Consider the following 22,520-nt stretch of genomic DNA (forward strand, 5'->3'; position numbering starts at 1 on the left):
ATGGACCATGCCTATAGGACATTATTTTATTGAGTCTCTCGACTATTACAAGTTACAAAATCATCACCTGACTATTCATACGTTATAAACTCGTCATGGTTTGTTAAAAAATTAGTGATAGCCTGAGCTAGATGTTAACTTATTGACTAAGCTATGATAATTGTTTGAAATTTTGGGATCAAATTTTATTATATCACAATCAACAGATTCATTTCCAGCTCAAATTATTGTCATTTTTAATAGAAAATAATGAGTTTAAAATATATGAATAATCGAGTGATCATTTTGTAATTTTTACTAGTTAGGGAACTCAACAAAATAATGCACTATAAGTAAGAGATCATTTCATACCTTTTAATAAAAGAGTGATTCAATAAAACAACACCCTATAATCGGTGGACCATTTGCGTACTTTACCGTTAAAAATAAGCACTTTCACATGAGTTACATGATGCAAGCTCGGTTCCACCCCTTAATATCTTTCAATCGTAAGCCACTTTCAAATTTGAGGGACCACACTGCTTGTCAACCAACCTTTGCTCCCCATCCTTAGAGTCCTCACATTTACAAAAATAACGCAAGCAAAGTTAGTTAATACTGCTAATCACAAATTGGGAAAGGATCAACTGTTTGCACCAGAAGTTTGCAATACACATCAGAACTGACTTAATCAACTGAAGATGTCCAACATAACTCAAAAGTCTGATCGACCATAACCCCAACTTAGCTTTAATTTTCTTAATTAAGGGCTGACAGTCCTTTTTAGAGAGATTGTGGGTCATAAGTGAAACACCTAAATACCTTACAGAGAGGAGCCTAATCCTAAAACCAGAAGCCTCATGAATCGTAACCAACAGATTAATAGGACCTCATAATAGAGCATCTCGCTCTTAGCAACATTTATCTTTTGGCCAAAAATACAGTAAAACTCCTCTAAGACACAAGTAACTCCTATCATCGAGTCAAGAGAACCCTTACAGAGGATAAATAGATTATCTGCAAAGTAAAAGTGGGCGACACAGATCTTTCTATGCTTGGGGTAAAATTAACAAATCCTCTTTTCCACAGCTAAGTCTAAGATTTTTTAGAGAACATTCACCGCAAGGAAAAACAAATAGGGGGATAGGGGATCCCTTACATGATGCCTCTAGCCCCTTCAAAAAAACTAACGTAGTCCTTTTTAGAGAGATTGTGGGTCATAAGTGAAACACCTAAATACCTTACAGAGAGGAGCCTAATCCTAAAACCAGAAGCCTCATGAATCGTAACCAACAGATTAATATGACCTCATAATAGAGCATCTCGCTCTTAGCAACATTTATCTTTTGGCCAAAAATACAGTAAAACTCCTCTAAGACACAAGTAACTCCTATCATCGAGTCAAGAGAACCCTTACAGAGGATAAATAGATTATCTGCAAAGTAAAAGTGGGCGACACAGATCTTTCTATGCTTGGGGTAAAATTAACAAATCCTCTTTTCCACAGCTAAGTCTAAGATTTTTTAGAGAACATTCACCGCAAGGAAAAATAAATAGGGGGATAGGGGATCCCTTATATGATGCCTCTAGCCCCTTCAAAAAAACTCACGTGACTATCATTAAACGAGATAAAAAAATCGGGGAAAGTTAACCAAGCTTCAATCCAACCACGAAAAGCATTAGACAGGCCTATAACCTCTAAAACAGTCAGAATGAAGTCCCAATTCAAAAAATTAAGGGCCTTTTGAGGGTCAATCTTAAGAGCAATCATAGAGGATAAGGTGGTCTTCCTAGCATAGCCCTTGACAATTTCCTTAGCTAATAAGGTGTAACCCACAATGCATCTCCCTTTAATAAATACAATTTGTTTGTGGGAGACCATGCTCGGGAAGAAAAGTGCAAGTCTTCGCACAAGGATCCTAGGGACGGTCTTGTAAATCACATAGCAACAAGAGATGGGATGAAAATCCTTAGTCGAACTTAGATTATGGGACTTAGGCACCAACACTATAGTAGTCAAATTGAAAGCATGGGACATCATAGAGGAATAAAAGAAGTACTTTACATCAACAATAAAGTTCTGCCCAACAATAGACTAGGTAGACTTGAAAAAATGGGAAGTATATCCCCTTCAAAAAAAACTAACGTAGTCCTTTTTAGAGAGATTGTGGGTCATAAGTGAAACACCTAAATACCTTACAGAGAGGAGCCTAATCCTAAAACCAGAAGCCTCATGAATCGTAACCAACAGATTAATATGACCTCATAATAGAGCATCTCGCTCTTAGCAACATTTATCTTTTGGCCAAAAATACAGTAAAACTCCTCTAAGACACAAGTAACTCCTATCATCGAGTCAAGAGAACCCTTACAGAGGATAAATAGATTATCTGCAAAGTAAAAGTGGGCGACACAGATCTTTCTATGCTTGGGGTAAAATTAACAAATCCTCTTTTCCACAACTAAGTCTAAGATTTTTTAGAGAACATTCACCGCAAGGAAAAACAAATAGGGGGATAGGGGATCCCTTACATGATGCCTCTAGCCCCTTCAAAAAAACTCACGTGACTATCATTAAACGAGATAAAAAAATCGGGGAAAGTTAACCAAGCTTCAATCCAACCACGAAAAGCATTAGACAGACCTATAACCTCTAAAACAGTCAGAATGAAGTCCCAATTCAAAAAATTAAGGGCCTTTTGAGGGTCAATCTTAAGAGCAATCATAGAGGATAAGGTGGTCTTCCTAGCATAGCCCTTGACAATTTCCTTAGCTAATAAGGTGTAACCCACAATGCATATCCCTTTAATAAATACAATTTGTTTGTGGGAGACCATGCTCGGGAAGAAAAGTGGAAGTCTTCGCACAAGGATCCTAGGGACGGTCTTGTAAATCACATAGCAACAAGAGATGGGATGAAAATCCTTAGCCGAACTTAGATTATGGGACTTAGGCACCAACACTATAGTAGTCAAATTGAAAGCATGGGACATCATAGAGGAATAAAAGAAGTACTTTACATCAACAATAAAGTTCTGCCCAACAATAGACTAGGTAGACTTGAAAAAATGGGAAGTATACCCATTAGGCCTAGTGGTTTTATCTCTCGCATGGCCAAAAATAACAACTCGAATGTGAGACCCAATAGTTTTTTTAGTAAAATCTTCAGCAACACCATCAGAAATAGGATACTGAAGCATATTCCTAAGACTATCCACATCAAAACTTTGCACACTAGAGTCCTCACTGCTGTAACACCCTAAATCCGATTGGGCCTAAAGTGCCACACTATGCTACCGAGACAACCCCTAATTTTCAAAACATGTTCCCTTCCTTTTCAAGCATACTAAATGGCATTGTAACAAAACATAAGTAGCTATTACTGAAACATTTTACAAAACCAGAGCTCCGTGACACATAATTTAAAACAAAATAATACATCTTTAAGTTTATAACTCAAATAAATAAGATACTATGAATACACATGCTTATTAAAGCTACAATACTCTATCAGAGATGCTAGAAGTCCTGCTACGATGGTGCTCCATGAACGACCCCGACTAGAAACCTGCCAACAGAAAATATCTGAAGGTTGAGCTTACAAAGCCCAACAATATAATCGCTAATCTAGAGCAGTATAAGAATTTCATAAACATAAGCATACTGAAGACATGAAACTAAGCAATAGGTACATGCATGATCTAGGTCAAGTGCTACCTACTTAGGCTTTACTGTACTACCTTAGACGTAAGAGTCTCAATCTTCCCTTAATCATTTGCTAGGGGCCTCGCCATGAAAACACCTCTAAAGGGTCTCTAACCCTAATGACTGAACATGCTACGCATTATCTAAATGCGACACTGAAGCTCCTGTGCATTATCTGATTGCAAACCTGACATGTTGTGCATTATCTGAATGTAAATCTGAGTAGTATCTGGTCTCACATAGTTCTCAGACACTAGTTACTGAGGGAACTCCGGTGTCACATAGCATTGGAGTAATTTCCACAAACATACTGAATGATCTTCTGGTCCTCACATAGCCATCAGGTAGATCACAGAGGGGAACCCAATGTTACATAGCATCAGTATAATTCCCACACAAGCTGAAACATTGGATCGGTCTCATATAGCCTTCAAGCCAAGCTTAACATAACGAACATATCGGAATGATATGACTATACATGCATGACTGAGACATACACACATACATAAAGTCGGTCTGGTGCTGTGATTGAAGGAATTTATGTACATCTCGGAACAACACCCCAACCTACCTTACAATAAAAAAAAGCCCAAGGGTAGGAACCAAAATTTACGTGCATCGGAAGCTTACTCAACTGACTGACATAACTAACCATGAAGATCTAAGGCTCATAGGCTACATAAAACTGGCAATGCTAACCCACTCCTAGCGAGTGTTCAGGTTTCACACCCTAGTTAGCCCCTGAAGTACCTCGCGCACTAGTAATGTCCCACTAGGGCAACTAAGGTAACCTGGGTATACTTTAAAATAGTTGGATTTAGTAAAGTGAAGTCAAAATCACACTAGTTGTTATCTCACTCATTTTTTCATCTAGAACGCTTGGCGAAGGCTTGCTTATTATCTGAGAAATCAGATAACCCGCTATCTGGCTTGGTTTTATTTTTTTAGTAGCAGTACACTATTCGATCTCATCATAATTCTCTTCAGAGCTTCTTGAACTAAAAAAGATGGCTTACTTTTCCTGGGTTCACTGACATTCTTGAAATCATACGTTTTACGACCACTGAATCTGACATAACCATCGTACCGTTTATCGGATGTCTCCTTAACGATCCTCGGTCTTTACTATTCATATTCGTCCTCATTAAAGGATACTTTGGCGTATTACGCTTAATATGGTTACTCTTGATGTAATATGCTCTTACGAGTGTTTCTAGGTATATATGGTCGTTTATTTCTCTTACAGACTAAGTCTTACTATTACAGATCATCCTTAGCTCTTACGGGACCTTAATCGGGTCAAATCTAACCTTTCAAAGTGAGTAATATCGATACTCTACTTGTAGTATTGATATCCTAGTGTTAAGTATCAATACCCCTATGAGTATCGGTACCAAAAATGCATTCTGTTGCAAAATTAGGGCCCCAATATTGATACTGTCACCCTGAGTATCGATACTGCAGGGGCAGTATCGATACTCCACTTGGTAGTATCATCACTCAAGCACAAAATCCTTAATTTTTGCCTCAATTTAACCCGTATCGATACTCAAACCTAGAAATGAGTATTTTAGACTCGAGAAACCATCAAAATTCATCATAAAGGCCATAATTTGATTCTAAATCAAGTAACAATGTTATGGGTAGTTATTTAGGGTCTTAAGGTATCTTAAAACACATACAAAACATCAAATTCGTGATTTATGGCATGAATAAAAAATAAAACCCTAAATGCTCAACTACATAAATATTAGCAAATACTTAGAATTTATGAAAGCTTAATACTCCAAAGGATTCGAAATACACTACTTTAATTTTAGAAACCTAAAATGAAGCTTATTCTTCCAGCAAACATTTTCTTTTTGATTTTCACCATTTTTTCCTCTAACCAACAAGATTCAAAGATTTTCATATCATAATGATGTTACGCGAAGCAAGAGGGACGAATTTGCAACTTATAAAAGAGAAGAAAATGAGTTCTTACACTAATTGATACTATGAAGACTCGGGGAAGAGAATAAGAAGAGAAATGAAGAAAATAAAGAGTAAATAGGACAAAACCCACTTTAAAACTTGATATAAAACCCCAAAATCAATTTCCAAAATCCTCAATGGTCTAATTACACTTCTAGTCCTTGGTGTATTGTCTCATATTTAAAAATCCCCTTATTGTTGCCAATTTGGCCCAAATTCAACCCAATTAAACCTGAAATCTTAAATCATGAAATCTACGGGGTTCACTTACCTCTTAGGTAAACCCAAAACTACTATCTTGGAATTTGGGGTGTTACAACTCTCCCCTCCTTTACTCGGTTCAAACAACGACACAACCTTAGGTCAAACACCGAGGAGCCTCGCAGCGCTTAAACCTTATCAAAATTGATTCTAAAAAAAGAGGTTCTCACAAACTGACATGAAGCTCAAACTCGCAAAATTGATTTAAAATTTTCTAAGGGCTCTATTAAAGTAGGAATTTAATGAAAACCTTTAAAATGCACAAAGCTAAAGAAATCATATTCGGGCTATTCGACACTGAACGCTCTAAACGTTTCACAATGATGTCGCTGCTCTAAGATTCACTATTATCGCCAAATCCTTTTTCTGGTTAACCTTACTGAATCGAATTAACTCACTGTATAACCTGATAACCTCTTTTACTTGTTAAAAATACATAACTCATCAATCACACCCTGAGATCTTATAGTACTTGTCAACACTGTCTCGATACCGATTATAGAAGAGGTGACGATAATTCTCAATCAACGTCAATTTCTATGCTTCTACTGCGTAACTCAGATTCAATACATATCCACAGAACTTGACTTTTCTTATACACCTTACAACTTATGTAAGCTTTGCTCATCTAATCGAGCATCTAAGAGGCTCACAACTATAAATCGACCATTTACTGAGCGAAACTAATGACATTTGACTCTCCGGGAGAGTACATATCACAAAGCGGAGATCTTACAAAGTCAAACTCTAACATAGGGTTTATGAGACTATACATCTTGTAATTGCTAAGTTTATCATCGTTGAGCTAAACGATGTCAGCTGACGCTAGTCATACGACATTTAACGAACTTGATCCCTTTACATCTGCCACACCCCAAAATATATGATACTACGCAATGTTACATACTGCTATGTGTTGTATATAACTCATGCCTATAACCCAAGACGAAGACACAACATAACGAGGCTTGGCTCACTTAGCTGATTCACTGAGTGATCGCGCACGAATATATATACTGACAAAATCAGAGGAGTCTCTGCACTTCGAGACTCGCAACTCACTACCTGACCTTTAGTGCTCTTCGTACATAGGATGGAATTTTGGAATTGTTGTATCAGAACATATACCTTGCTAACTTACTCTTCGAGAGTACTTGAGGCATTTGCGCCCAGTTAGCAGTTGAAGTGTCGTGGCACTAAATGAGGTACATCCTGACATTTTTCACAAAAAGTTGATCGATAATCTGACTAGGTGACTTGGTATTTTTAACTCTCTTGGGGATCTTCATCTCCAACGTTGAACTTGACAAAACTTTCTGCGGGTCGATTGCACAAACCCTCGAAGAAAATCTAAGGTGACTTTGTTTAATCTGCTAAAGTCGATATACTCGACACTTGAGTTATCACTCTAAGATCCTCTACACGAAGACTTTTCCTATTTAGTTCACTTAACACCACAAAAGAATGCATGCACTCATGCTTACTGAAGCAATATGAAAAGCTGAGACATCTGGAAAAATACCTGGCATCTCATCTGCATCATCGACTCCTGACCTACTCCTCTTCTATCAACAAGCATAGTCGAACGTGTTCAAACCAGAAATAGATTGAACAATTCCTCTAATCTCCTGTCCGAGCATAGAACCAGCGCCAATCGAACTTAGACAAACATTCACCATATGTGCTAAGGATTTACATCTATAGCTTTTCCTAGAAAGCTTGAAGCACATTCATCGATGATTTTTGCCACAATGCTCGCAATATGGGCACCTTAAAACCCTACCAGAGCCTCTCGAGCTTGCTACAGACGGGGAATCTGGGGGTCTCCTACAAGACCCTTCGTCTGACCTCTGACTCAACTGGAGTGACAAAGTTGACATCATTCTCTTCTGCTCACGTAGACCTCTAATCCTCTCGACCGCTGACTGTGATCGGCCTACTAGCACAGGAGTCCTCATACTAGGGCTACCTGATTCACCCAACGAACTCTTTCTCATAGCTTGCACCCTTTCCATGGCCTTAGCCTGCCATGTTAACTCAGAAAACACTCTAGGTGGGTCTGCCGCCAGTTGCGCATGGATATCAAGGTGAAGTGCCTCCAGGAACCTCTTACACCTCAAGGGCCCAGTCTCAATTAACTCTGGAGCGTAATGGCTCAACCGGGGAAAATCTCTCTCATACTCGAACACTTTGTGATTCCCCTTAACCAACTGAGAGAACTGCATCTTCAAACTATCTATGTGCACCTCACTAATATACTTGCCACTAAACTTATCTAAGAACCAATCTTATGTAGGCACATCAGGCTGTAGAGTCATCTCTTCAGTCTCCCATCAATCGATAGCACCACCTTTGAGTAAAGCGGTGATGTACTTTAATTACCCTCTAGGGTAAGACAAAACTACCTCAAAGTCCTTATAGTCTTTCTCAACCACTGATCTGTCGAAATCAGATTATCATTGTTGGAACCGTAGACGTCAATTGTATTATACCTCATCAGTCTCTCTATTGGGTCTTTGATGGCATTAACGTATTATGACTGGCTGCCTAAGCAATATGTGCTTCAGGAATGACATCCATTATCTCACTAAGAGAAAATATGACAAAACTCACGTCCAAGCTTGATATAAAACCCCAAAATCAGATTCTAAAATTTTCAATGGTCTAATTGCACTTCTAGAATTGCCCGTCCAGCTCAGTTGGTAAGAGCGCGAGGTTGTTAACCTTGTGGTCGTGGGATCGAGTCCCACGATGGGCAATTCATAATTCTGACTGCCGGAGGTCTCCCACGGAAGCTGCTCTCAACCTGGAGTTGGGGGCAGCCTACTATCCTACCTCTCTCTTACCCCATTACATATGGGAATATGGTCAGCTAGTTTTTTTAATTACACTTCTAGTCCTTGGTATTTTGTCTCATATTTAAAAATACCCTTATTGTGGCTAATTTGGCCCAAATCAAACCCAATTAAATCCGACAACTTAAATCATAAAATCTACGGGGTCCACTTACCTCTCAGGTAAAATCAAAACTATTAGCCTGGAATTTGGGGTGTTACAACTGTTAATAAGCTTACTGAAGAAATTTTGAAGCTCAGTAGACATACCTTTTAAGGTATCCAGTATGCCACCATTTTCACCATATAGAGCCCTAATAGTGTTTTTCTTATGACTTGCAGTAACAAAATTGTAAAATAAAATTTGTATACCTTTTTAAATAAAATTCATATAATATTTTTTATTTAATGTGTTGAGTTTGTAATTATTTTTCTGTTACTAATTAGTTAGAAACAATTTTGAGTTAGTTAAGTGGTTAGATTGGATGTTTGTATATATATGTGAACATATTGTAAGTTTATGTGAAGTGTGGATATGAAAAATAATTTTCCATTTTCTTGTATTACATTTCAACATGGTATCAGGCTAATCTGATACTATTGAGCCTTTTCCTTCTTGGGCTTGTTCTCTTTTCCTTTCATTCCATATTCCTGAAGTAGCTCGGTTTGCACCATCAATGAATCTATTACGATGCCACCAACGACGGTTCTGATGACGGAATCCACGCTTCGTTGATTTCAATCACCCGTTGTATCTCCATCCTTCTGATACTCCGGGCACAATTTTGATTTCACATCAACTGTCTGGGCTAGATAACTACACTATCTGGAGTCGATTGATGCGAATCATGTTTCTTGTAAAGAATAAATTAGGGTTCATCGATGGAGTTTATTACCACGATGATTTTCAACCCCCTTTTTAAGGTCAATGGGATAGATGCAACGCCCTTGTGCTTTAATGGATCATTAATTTGGTGAGCAAGGAATTGTCTGCTGGAATCGTCTCTGCCTTAAGCGCAGCGTTAGTTTGGGCATATATCAAGGAACGCTTCGATAAGATCGACGGTTCCCGAGTGTTTCTCCTTCATCGTAAGATTGCGACGATGGTTCAAGGTGAGCTTTCCATTTTGGCATATTTCTCATGGTTGAAACTTATGTGGGACGAGTATGATGCATTGGTGCCTCATTCAAATTGTACCTGTGAAAATGCTCAGTCCAATTCTAGGTATGTTTCGTTCCAGTTCTTAATGGGATTGAATGATTCGTATACTGCTATTCGAAGTCAATTATTGTTGATGCAACCCTTACCTTCAGTCAACAATGTCTACTTCATTATAAGTCAGGAAGAATCCCATTGCCTTCAGTTGTCTGATGTTATCCCTCTCATGGAATCTACAGTTGTACTCTAATACCTCTGGTAATCATTGAAGGTTCACTGGAACCTGTGATCACTGTAAGGTGAAGGGCCATAAGAAGGGAAATTGTTATCGCCTTATTGGTTTTCCACCTGACTTCAAGTTCAACAAGAAAAAGGGCTCCCAAGCTGCCATGGTAGCTCATTCTGATCATGAGGTAGTTTCTCCAGCTCCACCAGTCTTCATATCTGAACAATATCAGCAGCTTTTGGGGCTCCTGAATCAGGCTTCAACTCAAAATTCTAGTCTAGATTCCTCTATGAATTTGGCAGGTACTTTCTGTTCTCTTGCTCATGATAGAATTGAATAGATTCTGGATTCTGGAGCAATTGACCATATTATGTCAGACCTTAAATGCATGATTGATCCTGTGCCCTATACATCCACACCTAAATATGTTCAGCTGCCTAATGACAAATCTTTTGCTGTCACACACATAGGTTCTGTTAAGTTTCCAAGTGGTATTTAATTGTCTAATGTGCTTCATGTGCCTCATTTTACTCACAATCTTATTTCTGTTTCAAAATTAGCTCATGAGTCAAAATGTGTTGTCTTGTTCTATCCTGATCTTTGCATATTGTAAGATCTTTACAATGGCATGATAAGGGTGATTGGTAAAGAGTTTAGAGGTCTTTACATGCTCAGGTTCCCCTTAAATTCAGTTTTTTTTTGTTTATGCATTACAACATTCGGCATGTAAACCTTTTGTTTGTTCTGATGTTAAGTTTCATGAAAATCAGTTTCCTTTCCATCAATCTTATTCCCTTTATAATTCTGATTATGTTTTTTCCCATATACTACTTTTGTTTATGATTATGATTTCTTGGTTTTAAACACTCCAAGTCCTCAAAATTCTGGTTCCCTTCATAATGACCCTACTGAGTTGGTTACTGCTGATGCTGAACATACTTCTCAAGTTTGAGTTCAGTCTTCTGCTTCAATAAGTGCACCTGCCCCTTCTAGGAAGTCCTCTAGAGTATTTAAGCCTCCTTCTTGGTTAAATAATTTTGTATGTTCTTGTCAATCTTCTTCTTCAAATTTTAATTCTCTTTCTTATTCTCACTTACCCATTCATACTCAAGTGTTCTTATATTCCACTTCTCAAATTTATGAGCCTTAATCTTATTCTGAGGTTGTTCAAAATTCACTTTGGGTTCAAGCAATGAAAGAGAAAAATCATGCATTGGAATCTAATAGAACTTGGTCCCTTGTTCCATTACCGCCATGAAAAAGTTCATATTGGATGTAAATGGGTTTATAGAGTTAAGTACAAAGCATCAGGTGAGGTTGAGAGATATAGCTCGCTTGGTTGCTAAAGGTTATAATCAATAGGAGTGAATTGATTTTGTTGATGCATTTTCTCCTGTGGTTAAAATGGTTACCATTCAAACCATTTTAGCCCTTGCTTCTATCTTCAATTGGCCATTGTTGCAAATGGATGTCTTTAATGCCTTTTTGCAAGGAGATCTTTCTGAGTAAGTCTACATGCAGCTACCTGAGGGTTTTTGCAGTCAGGGGGAAAGTATTGTATGTAGACTGCAAAAATCATTGTATGGTCTTAAGCAAGCCTCCAGGCAGTGGAATCTGAAACTAACAGAAGTATTGGTTTCAACTGGCTATGTTCAGAGCAAATATGATTATTCTTTGTTCATCAAGAGGCGACAAGGTAAAATGGCCTTGTTATTAGTCTATGTTTATGATTTGGTAATCACAGGTGATAGTAATGAATTGATTACTGAATTAAAGCAAATGTTGAATAGCCATTTTAATATGAAGGATTTGGGTGAGCTAAAGTATTTCTTGGGAATTGAGGTATTGAGGTCAAAGGAATGTATACTTTTGAATCAAAGGAAGTATGCACTTCAGTTAATCAAAGATACTAGTTTGGAGGAAGCCAAGTCTGCTGCTACTCCATTATAACAGAATCTGAAGTTGATTACTTTGGATTATGATAAAGTTATGCAGCAAGATAATAAAGATGAATATAATCTAGTTGAAAGGTCAGTTTATCAAAGACTTATTGGGAGGTTGATTTATTTGACGTATACAAGGCCTGATATTACATATGCAATGAATTTCTCAGTTAATTCATGCGACAACCTAAGATATCTCATATGGAGGTAGCCTAGTAGTTAATTATGTTAAGAAAGAACTAGGACAGAGAGTCTTGTTAAAATCCTCTTCATGATGTCAAATTTCAGCGTACTGTGATTCAAATTGGGGATCATGCCCAATGATAAGAAAATATGTGATAGGGTTTTGCATTAAGATTGATGACTCACTGGTTTCATGGAAATCAAAGAAACAAAATGTTGTAGCAAGATCTTTAGCAGAAGCAGAGTATAGAGCTATGGCAGTAGTCACCTCTAAGCTGGTATGGTTACAAGGCTTACTTGCAGAGCTTAGCATAAAAGGTCTGAAACCCGTAAAACTTTACTCTGACAACAGAGCTACACTTCAAATAGCTGTTAATCCTGTGTATCATGAAATGACAAAGCATATTGAAATCGACTGTCATTTTGTGAGAGAAAAAATACAGGAAGGGATGATTCAAACATAACATGTTTCAACACATGAACAACTTGCAGACATCATGACAAAGGCTTTGGGAAGTCAGCAACATAGTTATATGCTATCCAAGTTAGGAGTTGAAAATGTTTTTCAACATCCAACTTGAGTTGGAGTGGTGAGTTTGTAATTAGTTTTCTTACTAATTAGTTAGAAACAGTTTTGAGTTAGTTAGAAACAATTTTGAGTTAGTTAGGTGGTTAGATTGGATGTTTGTATATATATGTGAACAATTGTAAGTTTATGTGAAGTGTGGGTATGAAAAATAATTTTCCATTTTCTTGTATTATATTTCAATATAATGTATGATTTTTTCTTGTATTCAGATTTAATATATACTTGTCGTGGTCACGTAAATAGAAGACGTATCTTTTAGAATGTGCTTTTAAAGATGTATAATTATGTGATAAAAAATGCTATACGAAGTAATTTGAAATGAATATATATTTGGGAAAAAATAATTTAAGCCTTAAAACTATCCTACTACGGTACTACCTCAAGTCGATTTATATAAAGATTTCCCGGACATTGGTATAGGGTCCGATCCAGTCCATCCGGGTCACTTACATACCTATATATATATATATCTATATATATTGAAGAAAGGGTTAGTCATTTGTAATCTCCTCCCCCCTCTTCTATAAATCTCTCCCTATATCAGGTCTCTCGTACGGTTATCCTTTGAACAAAAGCCAGGAAATTCCTGTGCAAAACGCAACCTTAAACAATCCCTAGCAATGGAGGACGACAGCGAGTACGATCCTCAACTAATGGAGGACGAAGAAGACGAGGAGATCACGCTGGAAGACGCGTGGGCGGTTATATCCGCTTATTTCGAAGAAAAAGGTTTGGTGCGTCAACAGCTCGACTCTTTTGATGAGTTTATCCAAAACACGATGCAAGAGATTGTATCTGAATCGGCCGCTATCGAGATCAGGCCCGAGTCACAGCACAATCCTGGTCACCAGTCCGACTTCGTGGAGGTTCTGTCTTTTTTATTATTATTATTTAGAGGAGCGTAAAAAATTCGAGTTGGTTGTTAATTGCATTGTATGTTAATTGGTTGTTTGGATGAAAATATATAGGGGAATGGTCTGATCGGACTCAAAAGGTTTAAAGTTTTTGTTCCTTACGTTGGTTGTTTACTTTGTTTGGATTTCTTAATACCAGTGCTTATCTGCAGACTATCTATGAGATCAAATTTGGTCAGATCTACCTAAGTAAACCTATGATGACCGAGTCTGATGGTGAAACTGCTACATTATTTCCAAAAGCTGCAAGATTGAGGAATCTCACTTACTCCTCTCCATTGTATGTCGATGTTGCTAAAGTAGTTAGAAAGAAGGGGCATGATGGTGAAGAAGTCACTGAGACTCAAGATTTTTCCAAAGTGTTCATTGGGAAGGTTTGGTTTGCGAACTTTCTAGTTGGAAATGGACAAATTTAACTTTCAAGATTGATTCTCTTTTTCCTGTTTTGCATGTTACCAGGTTCCCATAATGCTTCGTTCTAGTTATTGCACACTATATCAAAATTCAGAGAAGGATCTGACTGAGCTTGGGGAGTGTCCATATGATCAAGGTGGGTATTTTATCATCAATGGGAGTGAAAAAGTTCTAATTGCCCAAGAGAAGATGAGCACAAACCATGTATATGTCTTCAAAAAGAGGCAACCAAACAAATATGCATATGTGGCAGAAGTTCGGTCAATGTCAAAGTCCCAAAACAGGCCACCAAGTACTATGTTTGTGCGGATGCTTGCGAGGACCAGTGCCAAAGGGGTAAAGATTGTCACTTCTGAAATTTGGATTTTTTTCTACCATCCAATCACTCAGGCAGTAGTTAGTTACAAATGCAAATGATTTTACATTTTTGTTGGTTTCCATGCATAAACTCTAGGGCTCTTCAGGGCAGTACATTCGTGCTACTCTTCCTTATATTCGGACTGAAATTCCTATCATAATTGTGTTTCGGGCTCTGGGATTTGTTGCTGATAAGGATATACTAGAGCATATATGCTATGACTTCTCTGATACCCAGATGATGGAGCTGCTTCGGCCTTCCTTAGAAGAAGCATTTGTGATTCAAAACCAGCAGGTTCTATTCTTCTTCCTTTTTCTTTTCGAATTTCTGACTTGGGGTGCTTCTCAGGTTGAAAAGTTGATTACAGTGAGTGTTATAATAATTGCTCCCGTCTGAGGATGTTTTGCACATTGTTTTTTTTCCTGTCTAGCACTGCCTTTATTTATGTTTATTGAAGTTGCACCTTTTTGTAGTCCTGTAAACGAACCGAGCGAACACGAACGGGGTATGTTCATGTTCGTTCGTTTAACTTTAACCGAACAAATGAACGAAAATGAACATAAACGAACAAAAAAATTCTTGTTCGTTCGTTAAGGAATGTAGCTTGTTCGCTTCCGTTCATGTTCGTTCATTTAAATGATAAACGAACACAAATGAATGAACATAAACGAACGGTTATAAACGAACACAATAAATGAACATAAACGAACGTAACCGAACATAAATGAAAATAATTTTTTTCTTTCCTAACATTTTTAGGATTACATTTTATTTAATTATTTTGAGCTTTTTTTATTTGTATTTAAAATTAATTGAATTTTAAAAATTTTATGGGTATCATATTAAAATTTATTGGGCTTTAATATTTTAAATGAGTCTAGAGAGATTGGGCTAAATATAAATGAACACACATAAACGAACATAAACAAACGAACATAAATGAACGAACATAAACAAACGAATTACCGAACCTTCACGGACGTAAATGAACGAACGAGTCATCTTTTCTTGTTCGTTCATTTAATTAAACAAACACAAAATTTTGTTCATGTTTCGTTCGTTTAATAAATAAACGAACTTCCCACCGATCGGTTCACGAACGGTTCGCTGAACGTTAGTTTGTTTACAAGCCTACCTTTTTGGTCACCTGAAGTGTTAAGTGTATGGTTATGAGATGGTTAAAAGTAGGTCATGAATGATCCTATTGAGATGTTAATAATTTGTTCTGCTTATTTTTCCATTTGGCTTACCTAATCAAACCTTGCTAATGGAGCTATTCCTCTACCTCAGGTTGCACTAGATTATATTGGTAAAAGAGGAGCAACTGTTGGTGTTACTAAAGAAAAGAGGATTAAGTATGTGCTTTGCTAGCAAATTTCCATGAGTGATGAAATGTTTAACGTGAATGTTTGTAATGCTAAGTGAGAAGCTTCTGAGCATCTTCCTTACAGGTATGCTAGAGAGATCCTTCAGAAGGAAATGCTTCCTCACATTGGTGATGAAGAGTATTGTGAGACGAAGAAAGCTTATTATTTTGGGTAGGTATATTGGAAATTGTTGGAGTGTGTTATTGTATTCTGGTTCATTCTAAATTATTGCTCTTTTTCCAGGTATATCATTCACCGACTGCTTATTTGTGCACTTGGCCGAAGGGCAGAAGATGATAGAGATCATTATGGCAACAAGAGGCTGGACCTTGCTGGTCCTTTACTTGGAGGCCTCTTTAGGATGGTCTGTTTTAGTATGATAGTTACAATGATCATTATCATTTTGAATGGCTCTCTGATCTTTGGTTTTGGTTGTAATTTATACTGTTGCAGCTCTTTCGGAAGTTAACTAGGGACGTGAGATCTTATGTGCAGAAGGTTCTTTCCAATAATCATTGTTTTCTAGTTCTCACTACAATCTGTTTTTTTTACTGGGTTTGTTCTCAAGGATTTTATTGCTGGATCGTAGTGTGTGGATAATGGAAAGGATGTGAACCTGCAATTTGCTATCAAAGCAAAAACTATTACCAGTGGTCTTAAATACTCACTTGCTACCGGAAATTGGGGGCAAGCAAATGCAGCTGGTACAAGAGCTGGAGTGTCTCAGGTTAGGGTTGATTATAGAGTTTTAGTGTGAGTTTATACTGAATTTTCCCCATCCCTTGATTTTTGCCATAGCATAAAGTACCTGTACCTTGACCACATAGCCTTCCCTAGTTGGAAGTCCTCATGATGTTCACATGTGCTCTTTCTAGGTGTTGAATCGTTTGACATATGCCTCAACTTTGTCACACTTGCGAAGGCTCAATTCTCCTATAGGACGTGAAGGTAATGACTATTGCTGCTGTATATTAGTATTCTTTTGTCCTGTCTACTTCAACATGCATTGATTGGCCTCATTTTACAAATTTTCTCTTGTGGTTCTTAGCTAATTAAGGTTTTGTTTACCAGGGAAATTGGCTAAGCCGCGTCAGTTGCATAATTCTCAGTGGGGAATGATGTGTCCAGCTGAAACACCAGAAGGACAGGTGACTGTCTTGCATTTTTAGTAAACCTCCAGATTTATCTGCTGAATAACAGTCCCTTCTCACCATGTTTCAATCATAATTGTGGTTGTGGTTGTGGTTGCACTAGGCCTGTGGGCTTGTAAAGAATCTTTCCTTGATGGTATACATAACAGTTGGATCAGATGCAAAACCTATTGAAGAATTTTTGGAAGAATGGGGTACAGAAAATTTTGAGGTGCATACTCATCATATTTTTCTAATAAATTTATCTTATATTTTCTCCTCATTATTTTTTACCTAGTTTGTCATTTTCATTCAATTTTCAGGAAATTTCACCTGCGGTTATTCCTCAAGCTACAAAAATTTTTCTCAATGGTTGTTGGGTTGGTGTGCATCGGAATCCTGATATGCTTGTTACAACATTGAGACGGTTGAGAAGACGGGTATTGTATTCTTTGTGTACTTGATATCTTTCACATAGAACATAGAACTTAAGTGAAAACTGTTGCAATAATCTTTCTGCTTAAGTGGAATTTCATCTGGAGAAACTTTGTGTTATTAGGTTAATCATGATGTAGAGTTTGTTATTAGTTTTATGCAGCATTGGATGTTGCAACATGGAGTTCCACGCTTCCAGCATGATTGAGAAGCATTTACTGTTTGATATGATACATTATAATTGAACAGAATGCTTATTATGTGTTTAGTTGCTGACAGATCTTTACATGTGCAGGTTGATGTCAACACTGAAGTTGGTGTTGTTCGAGATATTCGTTTAAAAGAACTTAGAATATATACTGACTATGGTCGTTGCAGTCGTCCATTGTTCATTGTGGAGAAGCAAAGGCTTCTAATTAAAAAGAGAGACATTCTTGCACTGCATCAAAGGGTGAGCCATTTGTAACCTCCTATATCTTCTTGGACTTAGCTAGCTTTATCTCCTTCCTTATATATTTTGTTTTTCTCCTTTCAGGAAAACCCAGAGGACAGTGGCTGGCATGAACTTGTAGCAAAGGGATTTATTGAATATATTGATACAGAAGAAGAAGAGACAACAATGATTTCCATGACAATCAATGTGAGAAACCAGAATCGTATTGGTCAAAATCTAGAATAAATTGTAAATGCACCTCAGTTTCTTGGAAGTGTACAAGGCAATATCAGAAATTTAATTGCTTTAAACTTTGTTCCAGGATCTTATCCAAGCAAGAGTGAATCCAGAAGAGGCTTATTCAGAAACGTATACCCATTGTGAGATCCACCCCTCATTGATTTTGGGCGTTTGTGCTTCAATTATACCATTTCCAGATCATAATCAGGTATTCTTACGCTTGTGATGAACATCAACTGATTGAATTTGTTTAAATGTCGTTGCATTTTACTCGTATTATTCATTGTATCAGTCACCACGTAACACCTATCAATCTGCCATGGGTAAGCAAGCAATGGGTATGTATGTCACCAATTACCAATTCCGAATGGTACGTATGCTTCTTATTTACATGATTATAACTATGTCCCACCCGGAAAATATCATCATTTATCCGTCCTTTTGTTACACAGGATACATTGGCCTACGTGCTCTACTATCCCCAAAAGCCACTTGTTACCACACGAGCTATGGAACATCTCCATTTTCGGCAGCTTCCTGCTGGCATTGTAAATTTGAAATTTCTATGATCTGTTTTCGTAGTTACTTTAGTTTTTGCTATATCCTTACAATTGTTTCTTTGCCTCTTATTTTCTTTCTTAGAATGCTATTGTGGCCATTGCCTGCTATTCTGGATATAACCAAGAAGATTCTGTTATTATGAATCAATCATCAATAGACCGTGGATTCTTCCGATCACTTTTCTTCCGTTCTTACCGGTAAGACTCTGTTGATAACTTCTTTAACTACTTTTTTTAGATACAAGCCTTTTGACATTATTGTTCACTGTAAATTTCCTTTCTTTGCACTTTGCAGGGACGAGGAGAAAAAAATGGGGACCCTTGTCAAAGAGGATTTTGGCCGACCAGATAGGTCTACTACTATGGTGAGAACTGAGCATGGCTTCACTTGTTTGCTGATTTTTGCCCCTACAAGTGTTTCTGTAATACAAAACCAAATTTAGTAATTTAATTTAAAATAAGAAAATGGTTAAAGATGGGAAACAATGTAATATTAAATCGAGGATTGAGTAAAACCTTGGAAGAGGGTATTGGCATGGAGAAATAGATATCAATTTGCTGTTTGTCGCTTATTTGAGTGCCGGCCTATGACACAATTTGCCTTTTGCAGGGAATGAGGCATGGCTCTTACGATAAATTAGATGATGATGGTCTTGCACCTCCTGTAAGTGCAAAGTTTAGCATGCTGCCTGCTTCTACGTTCTTCTCATTGTCATACAAATTAGTTCAACTTAATCATACTTCCCTGAAAATAAATTATTGTTGTCGGTTAGGGAACAAGAGTTTCAGGTGAGGATGTAATCATTGGAAAGACCACACCTATTTCACAGGAGGAAGCTCAGGGTACAGCATCACGCTGTACAAAACGTGATCATAGCATAAGCTTACGTCACAGTGAAACTGGCATCGTGGACCAAGTAAGTACTTTTCAAATTGTTGTTACTAATAGTTTTAAGTGGAGATTATTCCATTCGTGTTTGGTGTTTGTGTTTTGATGATTTTGTCATTGTACTGACCATTTCTATTTGTGTGTAGGTTCTATTGACAACTAATGCTGATGGGTTGCGATTTGTGAAAGTAAGAGTACGTTCTGTTCGGATTCCCCAGATTGGAGACAAGTTTAGCAGTCGGCATGGTCAAAAGGGAACGGTTGGCACAACTTACACCCAGGAAGACATGCCCTGGACTGTGGAAGGCATCACACCTGATATCATTGTGAACCCTCATGCTATTCCTTCTCGAATGACAATCGGTCAGCTTATCGAGTGTATCATGGGAAAAGTTGCAGCTCACATGGGCAAGGAAGGGGATGCTACTCCTTTTACTGATGTCACTGTAAGTAGCAGCTCGCATGTTAAACGCTTATACCTGCTTTGGAACTAGCAATGGTGAACACACTGCGTGCACTAGGTTTAACATCTAGGGACTACGGATACATTTTAATCCTTTTGGTTTGATGTTATAGGTGGATAATATCAGCAGAGCACTTCATAAATGCGGGTATCAGATGCGTGGTTTCGAGGCGATGTATAACGGACACACGGGCAGGCGGCTTACTGCAATGATATTCTTGGGGCCAACATATTACCAAAGACTAAAGCACATGGTTGACGATAAGATCCATTCAAGAGGTCGGGGTCCTGTTCAGATTCTAACGAGGCAGCCCGCAGAGGGACGATCCCGTGATGGTGGACTTCGTTTCGGAGAGATGGAAAGAGATTGCATGATTGCACATGGTGCTGCCCATTTCCTCAAGGAGAGATTGTTTGACCAAAGTGATGCATACAGAGTGCATGTTTGTGAGAGATGTGGGTTGATTGCGATCGCGAATCTGAAGAAGAGCTCATTCGAGTGCAGAGGATGCAAGAATAAAACTGATGTTGTACAGGTTTATATACCTTATGCTTGTAAACTGCTGTTCCAGGAGCTCATGGCAATGGCAATCACTCCGAGAATGATTACAAAGGATCAGGCAGAAGACCAAAAGAAGAAACGAGCGTGATCTATAGGTTTAGCTTCCTTTCTCTTCATTATGAACGCAGTGGAGATTCTGATCAAAGCTTCATTTTATTTTTTGTAGGGTTGCATACAAATACAAACTATACTCTTGCTGTAGCTTTCAGACTTAAAACAAATATTTGTTTACAATGCTTACATAAACAAGGAATTGGAATTCTTGGTAATTGCAAATATTGTTCAACATAGTGATGCTACTAACGAATTGGAATTTTTTATCATATATGGATGGAGACCTATCTGTTTGAATTCAATTAATTTATATTCAATTAATTTACAAATAATGCACGAACCAAGCAATCTCAACGGCTAAAGGATTTGTTGTTATCCCTTAAAGTCTCTGATTCGAGCATCATGTATGCAAGGATATAAGAATTTGTTGTCAAATGATTAAGAGTCTTTAAATAGATATTACCTTGTATTCATTATAAATTTATCAAAAAGAAAATTATAATACTCATATCTAATTTGAATAATAAACAAATTCATATTTAAGTTTTATAAAAATTATAAATATCCAACTTGTTATCTGTTAGCATATCTATTTAGACCAAATGCAACTTCCATACTATATATAAAATGGAGATTTTTTTTTTTTTAAAAAAAAGCAAACTCGTTGTGGATGATAGAGTTGCACCACGATACGTCAACTCAGTGAACTCAGCAAATTTCACCATGGTCGGATTAGTAAAAGAAAAATGGATAGGAGTAGTCTTATAGCCGTGTCATTAATTCTGCTTCCATAAAAAAAATAGAGGCCTTGATCTTAGGAGAGCTGAAGCTAGTTATCAAGACATGGACGCTAATTTGACTACTGATGCCCGAGGCGGAAAGCCGTTCCGATTTAGTTGTAGTTTTCAGTAGGAAAGATAGTCAATGAGATCTTCAAAAGCTATCCGACGAGGTTTCGGACGTCGTCTTCTCTCTTATAACTGTGGTACCTGCACTTCCCACAACCTATGATTCCGATTCCCGACAAAGAATCAATCAATCATATTCTAAAAGAGAGCTCCATAGCAAGAGACCTTTGGTTTTGAATAGAGTCAACCCGATTTTGGCCTGCAACTATGTATATTGACCAATAAAAAGATTATTGAACCAAAATGGATTGAAAAGAGAAAAAAAGGCTAAAATAGCTGGCCATTGAAATTAGATGGACAAAGACTAACTGAAAGTTGCTAAATATTCCAAAGATACACTCTAGTGTCCTAATGAATTTGTTTCAAATACATCCTTTAGCTTTACATCCCTATGAGAAGAAAAAAAACAACCTTGTTGATGTTGAGGTAAAGCTGGTCTCTTTTCAACATACTCGTAATGGACAACAAAATTATCCTGCAGTTAAAATATAGTCACCAACATTCAGCAACTAGAGTCATGAATAACAGTAAAAACTAGAAAACAACATAATAATGAATTAGGAAATATTGTAGTTCCGACCTTGCAGATTGTTTCAAATGATTTTGGATCGAAATGGTGATAAGTAGCTCTCTCGTATGTGTTCGTCTTCACTAGTAGCTCAACATTGGGAACCCTTATGAACCACATTCGGTGCTACTTGTGGTAAAACCAGCCTCTATTGTAACTGCCAATAAGAGGTGTTAAAATCAGGGCTGGAAGAAAAATAAAAGAAAATGCATAAAGATTTCTGCACAATTCATTCATTCCAGAGCTTACAGTTCATTTGCAGCGTATAACTGAGCTTTATCTTTTGGCATGCTGTGTTAGAAACAGAGACGTTCAGATAACTAAAAATAAGATCTTAAATTAAACAATAGGGAGGTAACAGATGTTAAAATG

At 37.4% G+C, this 22,520-nt stretch overlaps 1 protein-coding gene and 1 non-coding gene across 2 annotated transcripts; both read left to right on the top strand.

The window, feature by feature from the left end:
- Positions 1–8,603: 8,603 nt before the first annotated feature.
- TRNAN-GUU lies at positions 8,604–8,677 on the top strand. The gene has a single exon. It is a non-coding gene; the product is annotated as a tRNA-Asn (tRNA).
- A 4,715-nt stretch (positions 8,678–13,392) lies between these two features.
- LOC120119357 (DNA-directed RNA polymerase II subunit RPB2-like) lies at positions 13,393–20,749 on the top strand. The gene is made up of 24 exons (XM_039139168.1): positions 13,393–13,719; positions 13,920–14,141; positions 14,227–14,517; positions 14,636–14,833; positions 15,830–15,894; positions 15,991–16,077; positions 16,150–16,270; positions 16,360–16,404; positions 16,496–16,633; positions 16,782–16,854; positions 16,978–17,054; positions 17,161–17,268; positions 17,360–17,476; positions 17,767–17,922; positions 18,007–18,111; positions 18,227–18,352; positions 18,437–18,514; positions 18,597–18,692; positions 18,787–18,902; positions 19,000–19,069; positions 19,315–19,368; positions 19,478–19,621; positions 19,740–20,039; positions 20,170–20,749. The coding sequence occupies exons 1-24, from the start codon at positions 13,474–13,476 to the stop codon at positions 20,704–20,706; spliced, it is 3,570 nt and encodes a 1,189-aa protein (XP_038995099.1). The 5' UTR covers positions 13,393–13,473; the 3' UTR covers positions 20,707–20,749.
- The last annotated feature ends 1,771 nt before the right edge of the window (positions 20,750–22,520 follow it).

This window comes from Hibiscus syriacus, unplaced genomic scaffold, assembly GCF_006381635.1.
Source record: "Hibiscus syriacus cultivar Baekdansim isolate YM2019G1 unplaced genomic scaffold, ASM638163v2 tig00000991_pilon, whole genome shotgun sequence".
Classification (NCBI taxonomy): Eukaryota; Viridiplantae; Streptophyta; class Magnoliopsida; order Malvales; family Malvaceae; genus Hibiscus; species Hibiscus syriacus.